General features: G+C 40.9%; 1 protein-coding gene across 1 annotated transcript; it reads right to left on the bottom strand.

Moving 5' to 3' along the window:
- Positions 1–482: 482 nt before the first annotated feature.
- Positions 483–16336, bottom strand: SPACA6 (sperm acrosome associated 6). The gene is given in 7 exon segments (XM_044668509.1): positions 483–571; positions 814–1301; positions 1643–1752; positions 1950–2068; positions 2337–2502; positions 2898–2966; positions 16279–16336. Coding segments are annotated over 7 exon segments (1044 nt in total). The 3' UTR covers positions 483–537.
- Between the last annotated feature and the right edge of the window lie 1700 nt (positions 16337–18036).

The raw sequence follows: 18036 nt of genomic DNA, 5'->3' as shown, positions 1-18036 counted from the left end.
GAGTGTTTGAAGCTGGATTTAGACTCAGAGGACCAGGGCTCAGATCTCCTCTTGGTCACTTACGACTTCTGGGCCTTGGTTTCCCCTTCTGTAAACTAGAGGCTGGATGAGATTAGATGACAGCTCTGGTTCTAAATCTGGCTGGATGAGGGGAAGGGTTCCCTGGAGCATCGAGTCCAGGAAGGACCTCCAGAGGCTGCCCTAAGATATGGATGTGTAGTTCTGTGTGTTTCAGTCCTTGAAGCCTCTCTTTCTGTGGCAGTGGGAGATGGGGCAGGTCTGGGTTTTGGGCACCCTTAATTCAGCCTGCTAGTATTTATTAACTTCCTACTACAGGCCAGGCACAGGACTAAGGGCTGGGGCAAAACCCAGTCCCTGCTGTGAAACGGAGGTGCTCCAGAGTTCCCTTGCCCTGGTGCCTGTTGGGGGCCACATGCCTGGGCCAGGCCATTGCAGCTTTCATCTGAGGAAGCCAGACTGCCTTGAGTTTGAAAATAGCTTTATTGGAGCGAGTGGAGGATAGGGGATGGAGGCCCACTAGCTCTCTTTATCCAAATAAAGATTCAGCGACCTGGGGGAGTGAGACAGGGAGAAATGAGGTCTAATCCCAGGGCCAGAGGGCAGTGGTCGGTGTGGACCAGGTAGGTTCCCTCAGAGGCCCTGCCTGGAAGTAAGTGGGCCTCAAAGGGTCAGGAAGTCAAGCAGTCAAGAAGCCTGGATCCCTGGGGATATTTCATGGGGGTAATCAGGTCGCCTTGGTGAAGTGGAACTGGGGGCTGGGGCCCCCTAGGCCTTGGGGAGGGGATCACTCACAGCACCAGGAGGATGAGGCTCATGGTGCCCAGGCCAGCTGCCAGTCCAAGCAGCAGCAGGTTTCGAGGTGTCAGGGCCTCAGGCTGGGTCAGCAGCTGGGGGAAGCTGGGCTTCAAGGGTTTCGCAAAACCCTCCTCGGAGATTCCCGACTTCAGCACTTCCCGAAACAAGGTCTGTAGCTCTGCTTCACCCCGAGCTTTCCCGGTAGTCACTGGGGACACAGAGACCGGGGGCGGGGCGAGAGCCTGCCCTTCTCTCCCTCAGGCTGCGGTCCTCACCTTCCACCTCTGGAACAAGGCCCTCCCCCGCCCGGGCTCAGGTTCGGCCTCACCATTTATGTAAAAGAACAACCTGGCCAGGGGTTGCTGGTCGTGGGTAAGCAGGCAGCTGAAAGTCCCGCGGTGGGGGGGCCGAACGGGCCGGATCCGCCCAAACATCCCCCGTGCTCTAGGCATCTCACGAAAATAGGTGAGGTCCCGGGTCCGGATCTGAGGGTGGGAAGGGAAGAGGGGGGCCACGGGGAGACCCAGAAAGACCTAGAACCACTGCCAGAGGCATCGAAGGAGGGGGAGGGATGGAGGTAAGGGGGATGGGGATGGAGGGGCACCAGATTTAGAAAGAAATGAAGAGATGGAGGAAGGAGGTCAGGGTTGGGAATGGAGGTATAGAGATAAATTGGGGTTAGGTGGAGAATGGATAAGGGAAGGGGATAGAGGGGGGAAAAGAGATTGCAAAGTGTGGAGAATGTGAGAGAAAGGATGAGGCTGGATGGCTGAAATCAGGGTTCGAGTTAAGGTCAGCTATGCCCCCCCTTTTACACTCGGGGGACACTCACATTCCCCGCAAACAGCCAGGTGTAGGTCAGCTCCGAGGGAATAGGGAAGGGCACGGAGCAGGAGAAGATAGCCTGGCCTCCCACCGGCACCTGCAAGTCCTGAACTGGGGAGGGGGTCGGGTTCTGCCTAAAAGCCTAGCCCACCCAGGTGGAATTCTTCCTGCCCCACCATCCTCGGGCCCTGCCCTCATCCCAGCAAAGTGCTCGAAGACCAGCTCTCCAGGCCCCGCCCCCACGGGATCTCTGGGCCCCGCCCCTGATGGCCCCACCCCCAGAACCTCTTCCCGGCCCCGCCCCCTACTCGGGCACTCCAGCGGGAGGTTACAGTCACGGGCAGCGCACACTTCGCAGTAGAAGAGTCGGGACGCCTCCTGGAACCCTTCGGGATGTGGAAGAGAGGCGGTCCGGGGTCCTGGAGGGCTAGCGTGGGGGACCTCCCCTTTCCGCAGTCCTCATTGGCCCAGTCTAGGCGCAGTTCCAACCCTTCCCTTTTCTATTGGTCGCTTTTGGGCAGGCTCCGCCCCTCATGGCCAGGAGACGTCCTGGAGCTGCACGGAACTCGCCTGCTCTCTCACTCCGGAATTAAAAAAAAAAAAAAAAACCAACAAAAAAAGCCCAACACAACCCCGACTCCAAGCCTTCCCATTGGTCGGTTCTATCCAGCTGGGGCGGGCTTTGTGGGGCTTACCGCAGGGTGGCTCGCAGGCGGGGGCTGGAAAGAAAGTGGGGAGAGCTAACGTCAGCTTCCTCCCTATGCGGGGCAACGGAGGCACCTCCGCCCTCTCCTCCTGGGTCTCTAGGAGTGCGCGGGGCGGGATAATTTGGCATCTCGGGGAGGATGCCGGCCGGATGGCCTAACATTCCATGGAGGGGGGGCGGACTATGTAATTGAACATAACAAGGGGGGGACGGAACCATGTAATTTAACATTTCATGGAGGGAGCGGTGCATGATAGGCCAGCATTCCATGGAAGGGGCGGGACCATGCAATTAATATACCACAAAGGGGCGGGGCATGTAAATTAAATAAATTGAGGGGCGGGACCTGGCAGACTGCAATCCATGGAGGGGGCGGGGCCAGAGATTTAACATTTGATAGAGGGAGCAGGGCCAGATAGTGCCGCCATCCCCCGGAGGGGCGTGGCCAGGTAATTTAATATTCCCCTAAGGGGCAGGGCCAGGCAATTCAGAGTTCCATGGGGCGGGGCTTCAGTGGGTGTGTCTCCTGGAGGAGCTGCAGGGGTCCTACCTTTGCTCAGCTTGCCTAAGACCTTTTTCATGTTCCTGGCAGCCCGTAGGAAGGCCACTTCGTAGGACTCTGGTGGGGGAGGAGGGGAAGGTAGGGGTTGGGAGCCATGACTGGTTGAGAAGGGTGTTTCAGGTCAGGGGCCAGAGATCCTCCTAGCCCCAGCTCTCTGGCTCTACTGCCTTCCCACCCCTGGAAAGACAACACTAACTTCTCCAAGATTTGGTACCCCTTGTATGACCTTGGGCAAGTCCCTTAACTGTTCTAGGCCTCAGTTTCCTCATCTGTAAAACAAGGAGGCTCACTGAAATGATCCTATCTAGCTTACTTGCACTGCGAAAATAAAAAAATACTTTAGAGGAGCAGCTCCACTCGGTTGATAAAATGCTAGGCCTCTGAAGCAAGGAAGAATCGAGTTCAAATTCTACTTTGGACTCTTGTGGCTGTGGGACTCTGGGCAAGTCACTTAACTCGGGCAACTCTCTAAGAGTAATTCATAGACAGACGGGTGGAGGGTGTTCCCAAACTTACTAGTCTCCATTTGGGGCACTTGGAGGTGTGTGTAGCACAGTGGGTAGGGTTGGTAATGGCTTGGGTTGGGAGGTGCATGTGAGTGAGAAGTCGAGGGCTATCTATCTCTAGGTTTTGAGGCTGGGTAATGGGGAGGCTAGTGGGGTCCTCGACAGTAGCAGAGGTATTTAGAAGAAGAGAAAGCAAATGTGAGTTCTGTTTTGGACATGAGTTTGAGCTGCCCTATTCAGTTTGAGATATTCAAAATGGTGTGAGGTGAGGTCAGAAGAGAGGTTAGGGCTGGATACTGATACCTGGAATCAAGGGTAAGAGAAGTGAATTGACAGGAGCTTGACTGAGATCACTGAGTGAGATGGTATGGAAGAAGAGGGCCCAGGATTGAGCCCTGGAGGACACAACCGGCCCCAAAAGCCAGCAAAGGAGAGTGAGGAGTGATCAAGAGGTAAGAGAAACAGGAGGGAGCAGTTTCACAAAAACCTAGAGAGGAGAAACCCTCAAGGCTAGGAGGCTGATTGAAAGAGGTTAGGAGGGCTGGAGATTAGGAAAAGATCATTAGATTAGGAAATTAGGAGATCTTTGGTAATTTTGTAAAGAACAATTTCCACAGCCTATGGGGAAAAGATTTCAGAGATAAGAAGTAAAGGACCTCAATGTAGATGGCTTTATCAAGGAATTTACGCACAAAGGGAAGGAGAGAAGGGATAGTACCTAGATTGGTTGAGTAAAGGATGGGGAAGATACAGATGTGTTTTTAGGAAACAGAAATAGCCAGCAGATAGGGAGAAAGTAGAGGTGATAAAGGGGTCGATCTGTGGGAGAGAACAGGGTGGACTGGGATCAAGGGCACATGTAGAGGGATTTGCCTTGGCAGGGATGAGGGTTACCTCATTATGTGTGACAAAAGTGAAGGAGAAGATAGTGAAGAAAGATAATCTGAGTGAAGGGAGATGAGGAGGAGGGAGCCTTTAGTGAATGGCCTCAATTTTTTCAGTGAAATATGAGGCAAGGTTCTTGGCTGAAAGGATGGGGGGAGGGGGTGCCAAGGGAGGCTTGAGTAGGGCATGAAAAGGTTTGGAAGAGCCTCTGTGGTGAGTGGAATGAGAATTCATTATATCTGCTCCAAGATCTGGCTCACCCCATTGCCAAGGGAGATGGCAATTTCCTTCCTGGTAGAGAGTAAAAGAGTGACTATGGCTGGACACTTATTCCTTCTGTTTCCTATCTCTGTGTAGGATATTGTAATAGAATTAAATTTATCTATCACTTAAATATTGGCAGTCTAGGGGCTCAAGGCTCTCTTTTAGGGATTTTGAATAAAAATCATGCTCCTCGGCCTCTCTAAAGAGGCTGATAACAAATAGTTTTCTCTGTCTCTCCTCTTTTTCTTTCTCTTCCTCCCTCCCTCTCTCCCTCCCTCTCTCCCTCCCTCTCTCTCTCTCTCTCTCTCTCTCTCTCTCTCTCTCTCTCTCTCTCTCTCTCTCTCTCTCTCCTTTCAGTCTTTTCCTGAGTTTCCCTTCCCTTTCTTTCTTCTCTGTTGGGTAAGATAGATTTCTATACTTTACTGAGTGCAGATATCATTCCCACTTTGTGCTATTTCTTATAATAGTAAGGTTCATGCATTGACCAACAGCCCCCTCATCTTCCCTTCCACTTCAATTTTTTCAAGATGCCTCATATGAAATAAGTTCCCCCCAACAATTTTTGTATAAGTAGGTCCTTTCCCTTTTTTTTATGATCTCTTTAGATACAGACACAGTAGTGGTATTACAGGATCAAAGAGCATGCATAATTTTATAGCCCTTTGGGCATAGTTCCAAATTGCCCTCCAGAATGGTTGGATCAGTACACAATTCCACCCACAATGCTTAGTATCCCAATTGTGTGTGCCACGTCGCATCCAACATTTATCACTTTCCTGTCATATTGGCCAAACCATTGATTAAAAAAATAAAATTGAATTATATTCAATTTACTCTCTACTCTTTCTATATATTCTCCTATTCATTGCCCTAATAGTGATAAAGTTCTTAAATATATTCAATGCCTTTAGTATTCTAAGTACTTTAGGTATCTTAGGTGCTTCAAGTATCATAGCTTTCCATTTAACCCCATTGTTTCCCTTGATTAAGTAGCTGCTTTAGGTATATACCTCTTATGCTATAGAAATCTTAAGTATCCTAGTTACCACTTTCCCATTAGTTTAACCCCAGTGACTCACTCAAGTTTTTTTCCTTCTGTTTACCTTTTTATGCTTCTTTTGAGTACTGAATTTAATTGATCATTGAATTTTCCTTTTAACTCTGGTCATTTTGTCAGGTATGCCTAGAATTCCTCTATTTCATTCAATGTTCATTTCTTTCCCTGGAGTTTTATGCTCAGTATCATTGGAGAGGTGATTTTTGCTTGTATGCCTAGGTCCTTTGCTTTGCAAAATGTCATATTCTATATTCTTATCCTTTAATATAGAAGCTGCTAGGTCCTGTGTTATCCCGATTGAGATTCTACAATATTTGAATTGTTTATTTTCTGACTGCTTGTAGTGATTCATTCTTGACTTGAGATTTTTGGAATTTGGATATAATAGTCAGAATTGTAAAATTTGGGTTTTTTTTAGGAGGTGATTAGTAGATTCTTTCAATCTTTATTTTCTCATCTTGTTCAAGAACATCAGGACAGTTTTTCTTGATAATTTCTTTCAATACGATGTCCAGTTTCTTTTTTTTTTTATCATGAATTTCAGACAATTCAATTATTTCTCTTGGATCCATTTTCCAGGCCAGTTGTTCTTCTGGTGAGAAATTTAACATTTTCTTCAAATTTTTTCATTCTTTTAAATTTGTTTTATTGTTTTTCTGTTGTCTTATGAAGTCATTAGCTTCCATTTGTCCCATTATAAATTTTAGGAAACTATTTTCTTCTTTGAAGTTTTGTCCTTCCTTGCTTACAGGGTTATTTTCCTTTCTGAAGTATTGTATTTCCTTTTTTTAGGAAACTGTTTTCTTCAATAAGTTTTTGTTTTAAGCTGTTAATTTTTGACCATATTCTTTTCTAATTTTTCTTCTAATTTTTTTTTAGTTTATTTTTCTATCCTTTTTTTGAAGCTCTTCTAAGGGTTCATTTTGGTCTTGACATCGTTTTACATTTTCCTTTGAGGTTTCACACATTTTCATTTTTATTTTGCTATCTTTTTCTGAGCTGTATTTTGGTCATCTCTTTTGTTGAAATATTTTTCTAGCTTCAGGTTTTTCTCTGTCTTTTGCTCATTTTGAGATTATTCCCCATCTTGATTCTATAGTTTATCTCTGCTCTTGGGAGGGAGGGAGTTCTGTCCTGCACTTGTACTGTGCCTGGGACAGGTTCAGTTGTCTTGATCCCAGACTGAGCATTCTGCAGAAGTGGTCTGGTTGGCCTTCTGTGTGGAGGTTTGCAGCTGTTCAGTTCAACTGGTTGGAGTTGGGTTCTATCTAATCTCTTGGAGGCTGGACCTTGATGGGGTGATTTCCTCCCAGTACTTCCTGTACTGGGCTGTGCCTGGCTTCTGTACTGGCTGGATTTTGCAGGACCTCTTTCCTCCCAGTGCTGCTTGTTCTGTATTGCATTGGATTTCACTCTTATCCTATTGAGGCTGGATCTAGCTGGCTGTTCTCTTTCTCCTACTGCTTGCACTATATTGTATTTGCCCAGAAGCATGTTCAGAGCTTTCTCCTCATACTCCAGTGAAATAAATCCTCTTTGATGTCTCAGCATTATTCTGGGCCCAAACACTGTGTTACCCCTTCTTCTGTTGGTTTTGTCACTCCAGTATTTGTTGTGAGGCATTTTTTTTTTCTTCTGGGATTATTTGGAGGGTGGTTGGTAGACTTTGAATGTTTCTTTAGTCATCATCTTGACCTGTTCTGCTACTGCTGCATGCTCTGGCTAGCCCTTTTTTTTTGGCTACTACCACTATCACTCCATCCATATTTCCTTTCATAATTTCCCTAGATATTCTAGATCTTTTGTTGTATAAATATATATGTATTTATAAATAAGTAAATAAATAAAAATATAAAATATCCTTTTGGTAATTTGATTAGTATAACATTAAATATGAATTAATTTTGGTAGCATTGTCATTTTTATTATATTAGCACAGTCTAGCCATGAGTACTGAATATTCTTCTAACTAAATTATTCACTACTTCTTTAGGGAGAACTTTTTAATTGAAAAAATATAGATACATATACATGTCATGCATATGTCTTTTGTGAACATTGGGAAGTTGTCATCCAGATATTATATGTATTTTGGGGTTATTTGGAATGGGATTTCCCTTTCTATTAATAGTTTTTGCTTAGTTATTATTATGTAGAAATGCTGTTGATTTTTGTGATCTATTTTATAGCTTAATTCTTTGTTAAAGATATTAATTATCTCAGTATCTTTACTGATACCCTAGGATATTTTCAAGTAAGTCATTTTCATCAAGAAATAGGGATAAATTTATCTCTTATTTGCTTTTCTTTATGCTTTTATTTTTCTTGTGTTTTTTATGTTGCTATCCTTTCCAGAAATATATCAAATAATGGTGTAAAGAATGAGTATCCCTTTTCACTCTCATTTTTATTGGAAAATGTTCTAGCATGTCACCATTGCATATCATGCTTGCTTTGGGTTTTCAGTGAAATGATTTTTATGATATTAAAAAAGGTCCTGCTATACCTATACTTTGTAAAATTTTTAGCACTAAAGAGTGTTGTACTTTGTCAAAGGCTTTTTCTGCATCTATTGAGATAATCATGCTATTTTTTTTATTTTGGTTTTTAATAAGAACTTGATGGCAATTATAAATCAGGTGAAAGGCCAAGACTATTCCTTCTTTTCAGGAAGTTGTTTATATGCCTCCATGGATACCTAAATATATAAATGTTTATAAACATATATACATACATATGAACAAACATATTTAATGATATATTAATTCTATCTATTGTGATAAATATTAGGAATGGAGATAAGACCTGTGATTTCATCTGTGTAGGGAACACCCAAATGAGAAAACTACCTTTATCAATGACAGTTAGTACTTCCTCAGTAACTTAGTCTTAGCAAATTTTCTAGAGCATTGAGAACTTGTGAGTTGTGCAGGGCCATGCAGCTAATATATTTCAAAAGCAGGACTTAATAATAATAGCTAGCATTTATATAGTGCTTTAAGATTTATAAAGCCCTTTACAAATATCTCATCAATATCAAATCTGACCTCGAATTTTTCTTAATACATGTGTGGTCTTGGGCAAGTTATTTAATCCTTTTCCCCTCACTTTCCTCCTCTGTAAAATGAGCCAGAGAAGGAAATGGTAAATTCCATTCTCTTTGCCAAGAAAGCCCAAAATAGAGTCATGAATTGTCACTGAAAAACAACTGAACAACAGCAAATCCTCACAATAAACTTGGGAGATAGGTGCTATTATTATCTTCACTTTACAAATAAGGGAACTGATGTATACAGGCAGAAGTGCCTTGATCAGGGTCACACAACTAGCAAATATGTCTGAGGTGGGGTATAAGCTCAGGTATTCTGGACTCCAAGTCTAGTCCTCTATCCATGGTGCTACCTCCTTGTTCTTGGACTTGAACCCAGATCTTCCTAGTTCTGAGACAGGATTCTTATCCTTGATAAATGTTAGCATATTTAAAATGTAAATTCTGCTATATTTGCAATGCCACTACAAATAGAGAGGTTTGAGGTCTCTACTGGGGAATGAGATTGAAATAAATTAATGGCAGTCTCCATAACCATGTATATGATTGACTAGCATATAGAAGACAATGCCTAATCTGGGAAGACAAAACTAAAGATGAAAAGGGATTGATATTAATATGCAGTCTGAGTCCAGTAGTAATTTCTGTGGACTATCACCACCCTGTGAGAACGAGAGCATCCAAGGCACAATGTAAAGAATTAACAGAAGCAGAAAAAAGTCTTTGACAAAATATAGTCATTCGTATTAAGATACTGCAAAGAATGATCTCTGTGCAAAATCTCTCTCTTACTTGCTTGCACCCATTCTCTCCTTTCCTTATAATAGTATAAATAGATTTTTTCTTAAAATTTTATGAAGCATCTACCTAAAACCATCAGTAACTATTATTTGTAACAGGTATGAGCTAGAAAATTTCCCAGTAAAATCAAGAGTGAAAAAAAATGCCCATTATTATCAATATTATTTAATATAGTATCAGAAATGCTAGCAATAGCAAAAAGAGAAGAAAAGGAAATTGAAGAAATCATATTGGACAAAGATAATAAAACTATTTCTTTTTGCAGATGACATGATGCTTTATTTGTAAAATTCCAGAGATTCAACTAAAAAGTTAGTTGAAACTAAAATTTTTAGCAAAGTAGAAAGATGTCAAACAAACCCACATAAATCAGTATATATATATATATATATATGTATATATGAACAAACATATTTAATGATATATTAATTCTATCTATTGTGATAAATATATATATATATATACATATACATATGTATATATATATATATATATATATATATACTAAGTTCTACAGGAAGAGATAGATATTTCATTTAAAATGATTTAAAATGACTACAGATAGAATAAAACACCTGGGAGCATACCTTCCAAAACAAACTCAGGAACTACATGAACATAATTATAAAGCACTTTTTTTCTTTTTTTTTAAACCCTTAACTTCAGTGTTTTGGTTTATAGGTGGAAGAGTGGTAAGGGTGGGCAATGGGGGTCAAGTGACTTGCCCAGGGTCACACAGCTGGGAAGTGTCTGAGGCCAGCTTTGAACCTAGGAGCTCCTGTTTCTAGGCCTGACTCTCAATCCACTGAGCTACCCAGCTGCCCATATAAAGCACTTTTTACATAAATAAAGTCAGATATAAATCATTGGAGAAATATTAATGGTTCATGGAGTAACAGAGCTAATATAATTAAAATAACTATCTTAACTAAACTAATCTACTTATTCAATGACATCCCAATTAAATTAACCAAAAATTATTTTATTGAGCTAGAAAAAAATAATAACAAATTTTTTTTGGAAGAACAAAAGATCAAGAATGTCAAAAGACTTAATGAAATAAATGTAAAGGAAGGTGATCTAATAAGATCTAATAATAAAACATATTACATTTTAAAGCAGAAATTGGCAAAATTATCTGGTACTGCTTAAGAAATAGAAAGGCAACTCAATGGAACAGGTCAGACATACAACAAATAAGAAGAAAAGATTATAGTAACCTTGTATTTGACAAAAAGCTAGATTCAAGTTTTGGGGATAAGAAATCACTATTTGGCAAAAATTATTGATATATCTGGAAAGTAGTTTGAAAAAAACCTAGATATAGATCAATATCTTATACCATTCCCCAAGTAAGGTCAAAATGGATCTATGATCTAGACATACAAGAAGATATTACAAGTAAATTAAAAGAACAGGGAACATATTACATATAAGATTTATGGATAGGAGAGGAATTTATAAATCAACAAGAAATGAAGAGCATAGTGAAATGTAAAATGGATAATTTTGAGTACATTAAGTTGAAAAGATTTTGTACAAATAAAACAAATGTTGGCCAGATTAGAAGGAAATCAGAAAAAAATTTTTTTCTAGGCAGCTTCTAAGGTTGAGGTCTTATATCTAAAATATGTAGACAACTTTGTAAATTTTAAAAGAATAAGACCCTTCCTCTAATTGATAAATGGACAAAAGATATAAATGGACAATTTTTGAATGAAAAAATCAATATATGTATATATATATTTAGGTATATAAAAATGCTCTAAAACACTATTGACTTAAGAAATACAAACCAAAACAATTCTGAGATATCATCTCTTACCCATCAGATTGGTTAAAATGACAAAAAGGCAAAATGGGAAATGTTGGAGGGGATGTGGAAAAATAGGGACACTAATACACTGTTGGTAGAGCTCTGAACTTATCTGACCATTTTGGAGAGCAATTTTGAATTACATTCAGATAGTTGTTATATATATTTATATATGTGTATGCATAAGTGCATACATATACACATCCATCTCTGTGTCTCTGTATCTGTCTTTGTGTCTCTGTGTCTCTGTATCTCTGTATCTCTCTCTCTCTCTCTCTCTCTCTCTCTCTCTCTCTCTCTCTCTCTCTCCTTAGACCTAGCAATATGGTTGCTGGTTCTGTTTCTCAAGGAGATCGGGAAAAACAAAAAGAAACTTTATGTTCCAAAATATTTATAGCTGCGCTCTTTGTGGTGGCAAAGAATTGGAAATTGAGGGGATGCCCATTATTTGGGGATTGGCTATACAAATTGTGGCATATAATTATGATGGAATACTACTGGCACCATAAGAAATGGTAAACAGACTGATTTAAGAAAAAATTTCAAAGAATTATATGGGATAATGAACAGTGAAATAAGCAGAACCAAGAGAACACCAAACACAGTTACAGAATTAATTCTTGAAGAAATTAATCTCTTGTTCATGTACAGCCCCCATTCCTGATGCAGTCTCACTTTTTGTGAATATATTTAACAGTGAAAAATGTGAATGTTACCTCCAGACAGTGAACTATAAGGTGGAAGCATGAAAGACATACTTTGTATGAACATGTCTGTCTCCCTGATGATGCCTATTGTGATGCAGGGAGGGTGAGGAAGGGCTGGGGCACTTGTAGATAAATTCTATTAATAATAAAAAAAATTTTAAAGTCCAATGAAAAGAGTAGCAAAATCCAACAAAAGAGGTGCCAGTTCTTTAAAAATGGAAGAAAATTGAAAATTCTCAAGAGCTGTTCAGTAAGGGTTTGTGCAACTGGGATCATTGCACTAAGAAGATTCCTTAAGAGGTCAGAAGGAAACAACAATGGGGTTTCAAATTCTGCCTGTCCGTGTTTGAAGGTCTAGGCAGTGTTAAACTGAAGAGTTTTTTTTGATAGAAGAACAGAGTGACCTTTGAAAAGAACACAGTGAAGAAGATGGCTGTGGCAATAAAGGCCAAGGACTCAAAAAGAAAAAACCTAGGAAGTATCAGACAGAGAAATATCAAAGAAGGTCCATGCTTATAAATTGAGGTACTTGAGGACGGGGATGTTAAAAAAAATTTCAAGAGGCGTTGGGAAATAGAAGGATGGGAACAAAGCATCATTGTATTGTGGGATGTCTTATATAACAACTACGGGTTAAAGGCAGTATAATAATTCGGGACAGAAGAGAAAAGACAGAGGGATGAGAGACGGCAATACTCCACAGGATTTTCATGGGTTTTTTTTTGTGTGAGCCAAGATTATGGGATGCTAAGGAGGGAGACATACTGTGGGTACAATTAAAAAAAGATGTGGGATTCAGTAAAAGGAAGGAAAAAAGAATCATCATCAAGACAAATTATCTGAGGACATTAATGTGTGTCAAAGAAGATAATTGGCTGCTACCTGTTAGAGAAAATTGAGTGTGGGTGGTTAAAAGGCAAAACACTAAAAATTAGAAAATGTTGAAATCTGATATGTAGTTTATGTTTATGTTTGTGAATATCTAATTGTATTTGGTTGTGGGAAAAGGGTTATAAATATGTATAATATGTAAATACCATTTATAATTTTAAAAATTGTGAGAACCTGCTATAGAAATACCAGACAAAATGCCAATTGTTAACATAAACCAGGTGATGATTGACTTGTGCTGTGTTAATTTGTTTTTGGGATGAGTTTGTAAGGAGAGGCAAGCAGCTCTAATAATGAGGTATTTGGTGGCATAATAGATAAACCATTGAATCTGGAGTTAAGAAGACCCAAGTTCAAATTCAGTTTTAGACAATTAATAGCTGTGTGAGTCCCTGCTCAATTTTCTCTAACATGCCTCTTACCTATGCAGTCTGCTTTTCTCTTCTTTTAATATACATTGCTGTCCTCAGAGAATTTATCCTGAAGCAATTGTTCAATATTTCTTCCTCTCACCTCTTTCCTTTTAAAAAATTGTAACCATAGTTTATCCTCCTTTTTTCCTTCCCATAATTTTGACTCACAAAGTTCTATAGAGTATTTAGGGATGAAGCATTGTCTTGTCTCATCTCTCTGTCTTTTTTTAAAGGTTTGCCTCAGTTTCATCATCTGTAAATTAGGATAATGATAACCCCTATATCCCAGGATTTTTATAAGGATCAAAGATATAATAAATACAATTTGTCAGGTAATATAATATATCTACATATAATATTTAAATATATTTTATATATGCAATTATATATTTTCTTATATGTGTATAAATAAGTATAAATATTAGCTATTATTATAATCAACTGAGGTCAAACTATCTCTTCTGTCTTCTCTAGTAGATTGCCCCCACCATTAACCCAACCCGTCATTTCAATTTCTCTCTTCTGCTTTCTTCTTTGCTACCTATAATCTGTCCATGCCTCCCCATCCTTAAAAAGAAGACCTTCATTAAATACTACCATGCCCATCAGATACCATTCTACAATCTCTCTTCTTCTCAGCTAAGCTCCTTGAAAAAGCTAACTTCATTTCCTTGTCTTTCATTTTTTCTAGACCCTCTGCAATCCAGCTTTCGGTTTCATCATTTAATCTGAAACTATCTCCAAAGTTACTAATAATATCTTGATTGTCAAATGAAGTTTTCTCAGTCCTCAGTCTTGTAGAAGTCTCAGTAGTTTCTGGCATTGTTCATCACCAACTCCTGGATATTGTCTCTCTGTGTTTTCGTGATACTGCTATCTCTTGGTATTCCTTTTCCTTTCTGACCAACCCTTCTCAATCTCCTTTGTGAGATCTTCGTCCTTATCACACTCACAAATGGCGAGGGTTCTCCATAATTCTATCCAGGCCCTCTTCACTTTTCTCTTTCTGTCTTTCATTTGAGGGAATTAGGAAGAACTGAGTTCAAATTTGGCCTCAGGCACTTAGTAGTTGTTTTACCCCTGGAGAAGTCACTTTACCCAGCTCAGTTTTCTCTAGCATATAGCCAAGTTTTTTCTTCTTTTACACATTGCTGTCCTCAGAGAATGTAGCTCAGAGAGCCAGCTCCCATGACAGCAATGACTGTTTCTCTGCAGAAAGTTTGAAAATTTATTTACCCAGCCCAAAGCTCTCTTTCCTTTCAACATTATCAGTTTCCTGTTGGACATTTCAAATTGGATGCCTGTATGCATTTCAAATTCAATGTGTCCAAAACAAAACCAACTTATGATCTATTTCCCCCAAAACCTTCTTTTGAATTTCCTTATTACTGTTAAGAAGCCATCATTTTCCATACAACTAGCCATATTTTTTACATTGACTTGGGTAAAAGCTAAACTGACTTACTTGGTGTTTGCATACTTGACACTACTTTTCTGTGCCCTCTCTGCACCCTTGATTTCCTTTAAGACTTAATTCAAATGCCTTTTTTGAGGTCTTCCTTTCCTCACCCTCTTCTTCTCCTCCGTAGCTGTAAGAATTTCCCTTTTTAAGGTTATCTTCCACCAAATCTCTATGAACCTTATTCTATACTCTAATGATTGTTTTTCCTCCTCTTTAGAATGTAAGCTTGTTGAGGGATCATTTTAGTCTTTATCTGTATCTTCAGGGTTTAGTACAGTGCCTGGCACCTACTAAATAATTATGCTTATTGAAAGGTCAAAAGGAAGCTTAGGTGAAAAATATCTTTTTCTCCTTGCTTCAAACATCAAACAGGGAATTTGATCTGAGACAAAACATGTGAAGTCTACTCCTTGCTGTCAAGAGAAGCTGTATTACTTTAAGAAAATGCTTTTTCAAAGAGCTGTTTAAATAGCTGGCAACACACGAGGTTTTTTGACAGATGGGACTCAAATCAGCATAAGCATATTTAAAATAAAACTCTCATTTTTAAAAAATTTAATGTACATATTTATTTGTTACAGTAAAATGCCCAAATAGTCTTTATTTTGCAACCTCATATTGTAGGTGATGATTTTGTTTTATACTTTTTCAAAATTTTGTTTTGGTTCCTAAGAATGAAAATATTATAGAGTCTTAATTTAATGTGCTTGATCTCAAGCAGGTAATTTGGATGGGGCAACTGGAGTTCTAACTCTGGGCATCTAAATTTTGAAGGAACAAACATTTATCATATGTGTCCCTTCAGTATAGAAACATGAACATAGCACCTAGTTAGCAAGAATAATTAGTTGAGATTGGAGACTACAAGATGTACCTACCTGTGTGACATCATGGTAACTAATTCTCATTTTTGCTCAATTGATTTTGGTTTAAATATTTCTTGCATTATTTTCGCACTGTGATCCACAAAGTTGATTCTAGGGCCATGTTGGTTATCCTTGGAGTCACATTTTCTAGTGATGCTTTGGTTGGAGTGTCATTGTGATCTTACCTCAACATGTAAATGTCTCTGTGTTTTATTTGTTGTTTTAATGTGGAAAATATGTTGTACCTGAACTAGATGCTAAATAAATTTGAGGGAATGTGATTTCAATTCTCTAATTCATGATATTCACTTTATTCTAGTGTGGCCTCCTTCTAGAGGGGTGAACCTTGGGTTGATTAGAGAAACATGTTGATTTCATTTCTCTCCCTTCCTTCCTTCCTTCCTTCCTTCCTTCCTTCCTTCCTTCCTTCCCTCCCCCTCTCTTTTCTCCCTCTATTAGTGGTTACACTAAAATCAATCTCTGGTAGCAAGAAGTCACATTTATCCAAGCCAAGCAACAATAAGCAGAAATAGGGGAAGCTCTCCAGATCAGAGAAGGAGATAGACTAGAGGGAGGGAGAATGTGTTCTTCAATTCGGGAGGAAGAAAATCTCTCCGCTCTCTTAAGGGGAGAATGAACTCTCCGCCCTTACCAGTGGTTGGGGGAGTGATGCAGGTGTTGGGAAATGAGGAAATGAGCTGCTTTCCCATGTCTGCAGCTCTGCAATCTGCACTGAGCAGGGAGAGAGCCAGGAGGAAGGCAGCAGGGACGGGAGACTGGAGAGAGAGTGGGGATGACCGAGGGGGCAATCTGCTCTAGAAGGGGGGATGGAATGGGACGACTTGCACATGTAGCCTGCTGTGTCAATCTGGGAGCCGGGTGCAGGAGGAGATAGTGGGGGAAGGCATCCGAGTGCTGTGAGATGAGGAGGAGGAGGGGAGAAGGAGGAATTCTTGGGGAATGGCCTCATTTCTTTCTTTTTCAGCTAAGTATGAAGCAATGTCCTCAGCCGATAGGAGAGGGGGAGGGAGAGCCGTGGGGATTTTGAATAGAGGTGAGAAGGTCTGGAGCAGCCACTGTGGTGAGTGGATGGTGGATTGATAAAGGGGCTGCCTTGCTGCAGTGAGAGCCCCATTGAGATGAGATAATGTACATTTCCAGTGGACCAGTTGGCATGATTTCATGATTTTCTCCAGGTTTGTTCAGCAGCACCCGAATAGGAGTGATCCAAGGCTGGGCTTTGGAGGGCCAAGCTTGGCCATAGGGCAAGGGGTCTGACGATGGAGGACAGATGGGGGGGGGGGTGCGATTTGACTGGTTCAACAAGACAGGGAAGGGAGGAGCGGATAGCCAGTCTGGGGTGATGGCTGGGGAGAGAACCCCGAGGCTGGAGGAATCGAGAATCCCGGTGAGGATGAAGAAAAGGATTTGAGCTCATGAGGAAGAGGGAAGGTTAGATAAAAGATTATGAGCCAGGAAGAACTTTCTGGAATTCATGACCATGGCGGTGGCGGGTAATGAATGGCAAGATCCAGTGTAGAACCATCTAGGTGGGGAGCAGATCAGGTCACAGAAGCCCAAGGGGCCTAAGAACCCAGAGTTAGGCTGTCAGGAAGCCTCTCTATGTAGGCTGGAGTCACCTGATCGGGGAGTAGGAGTTGGGGAGAAGATATCAATGGGGAGCCACAGCAGGCACTGAAGACATCCAGGAAAGGGGAATGCCCTTGGGCATCTCTCTCATTTGGGTGATCAATGTGGACTGACTAAACCTCAGAGGAGAAGTAACCGTCTGATGGGGGCAAAGAGAGAGTCTGGAGGTGACAATGGGGAGTGAGGAGTATCTGCCTCTCCTCCCAGGACCGCTGGGTTTGGGGGGGGGTGGGGGAAGAGGAGAATACGTGAAAGGAGTCAATATTGAAAAGGGAGGCCAGGAGGCCAGGCTCACGAGGAGGGAGCTGAGTCTCAGAGAAAGGAAAAGATGTAAATGAAAGAGGAGAGAATTCCAGCAACCGGAGCATTTGCTTCAATCTGATCATTTATTAAATGTCTACTATTTGCCTGCCACGGTGCTGGGCAATGGGAATATAAAACCCCAAATGAAACAATCCCTGTCTTTGATGAGTTCATGGGGAAAAAAAAAAAACAAAACATGTCCATGGGGCAGCTATTGTAGCTTAGTGGATAGAAAGCCGTGTCTGGAGTTGGGTGAATCTGGGTTCAAATCTGACCTCAGACACATTCTAGCTGTGTGACCCTGGGCAAGTCACTTAATTTCAGTTGCCTAGTCCTTACTGTGCTTCTGCCTTGGAACCAATACTTAGTATGAATCTAAGATAGAAGGGTTTGGGGGGGGAGGGGGAAGAAAAACAACATGTACAAAGGGCAATTAGGTGGCATGGTGGAGAGAGTA

The sequence above is a fragment of the Gracilinanus agilis genome, chromosome 3 (genome assembly GCF_016433145.1).
Source record: "Gracilinanus agilis isolate LMUSP501 chromosome 3, AgileGrace, whole genome shotgun sequence".
Classification (NCBI taxonomy): Eukaryota; Metazoa; Chordata; class Mammalia; order Didelphimorphia; family Didelphidae; genus Gracilinanus; species Gracilinanus agilis.
Note: the sequence above shows the minus strand (reverse complement) of the source record. Positions and strands in the feature narration are given on the sequence as shown.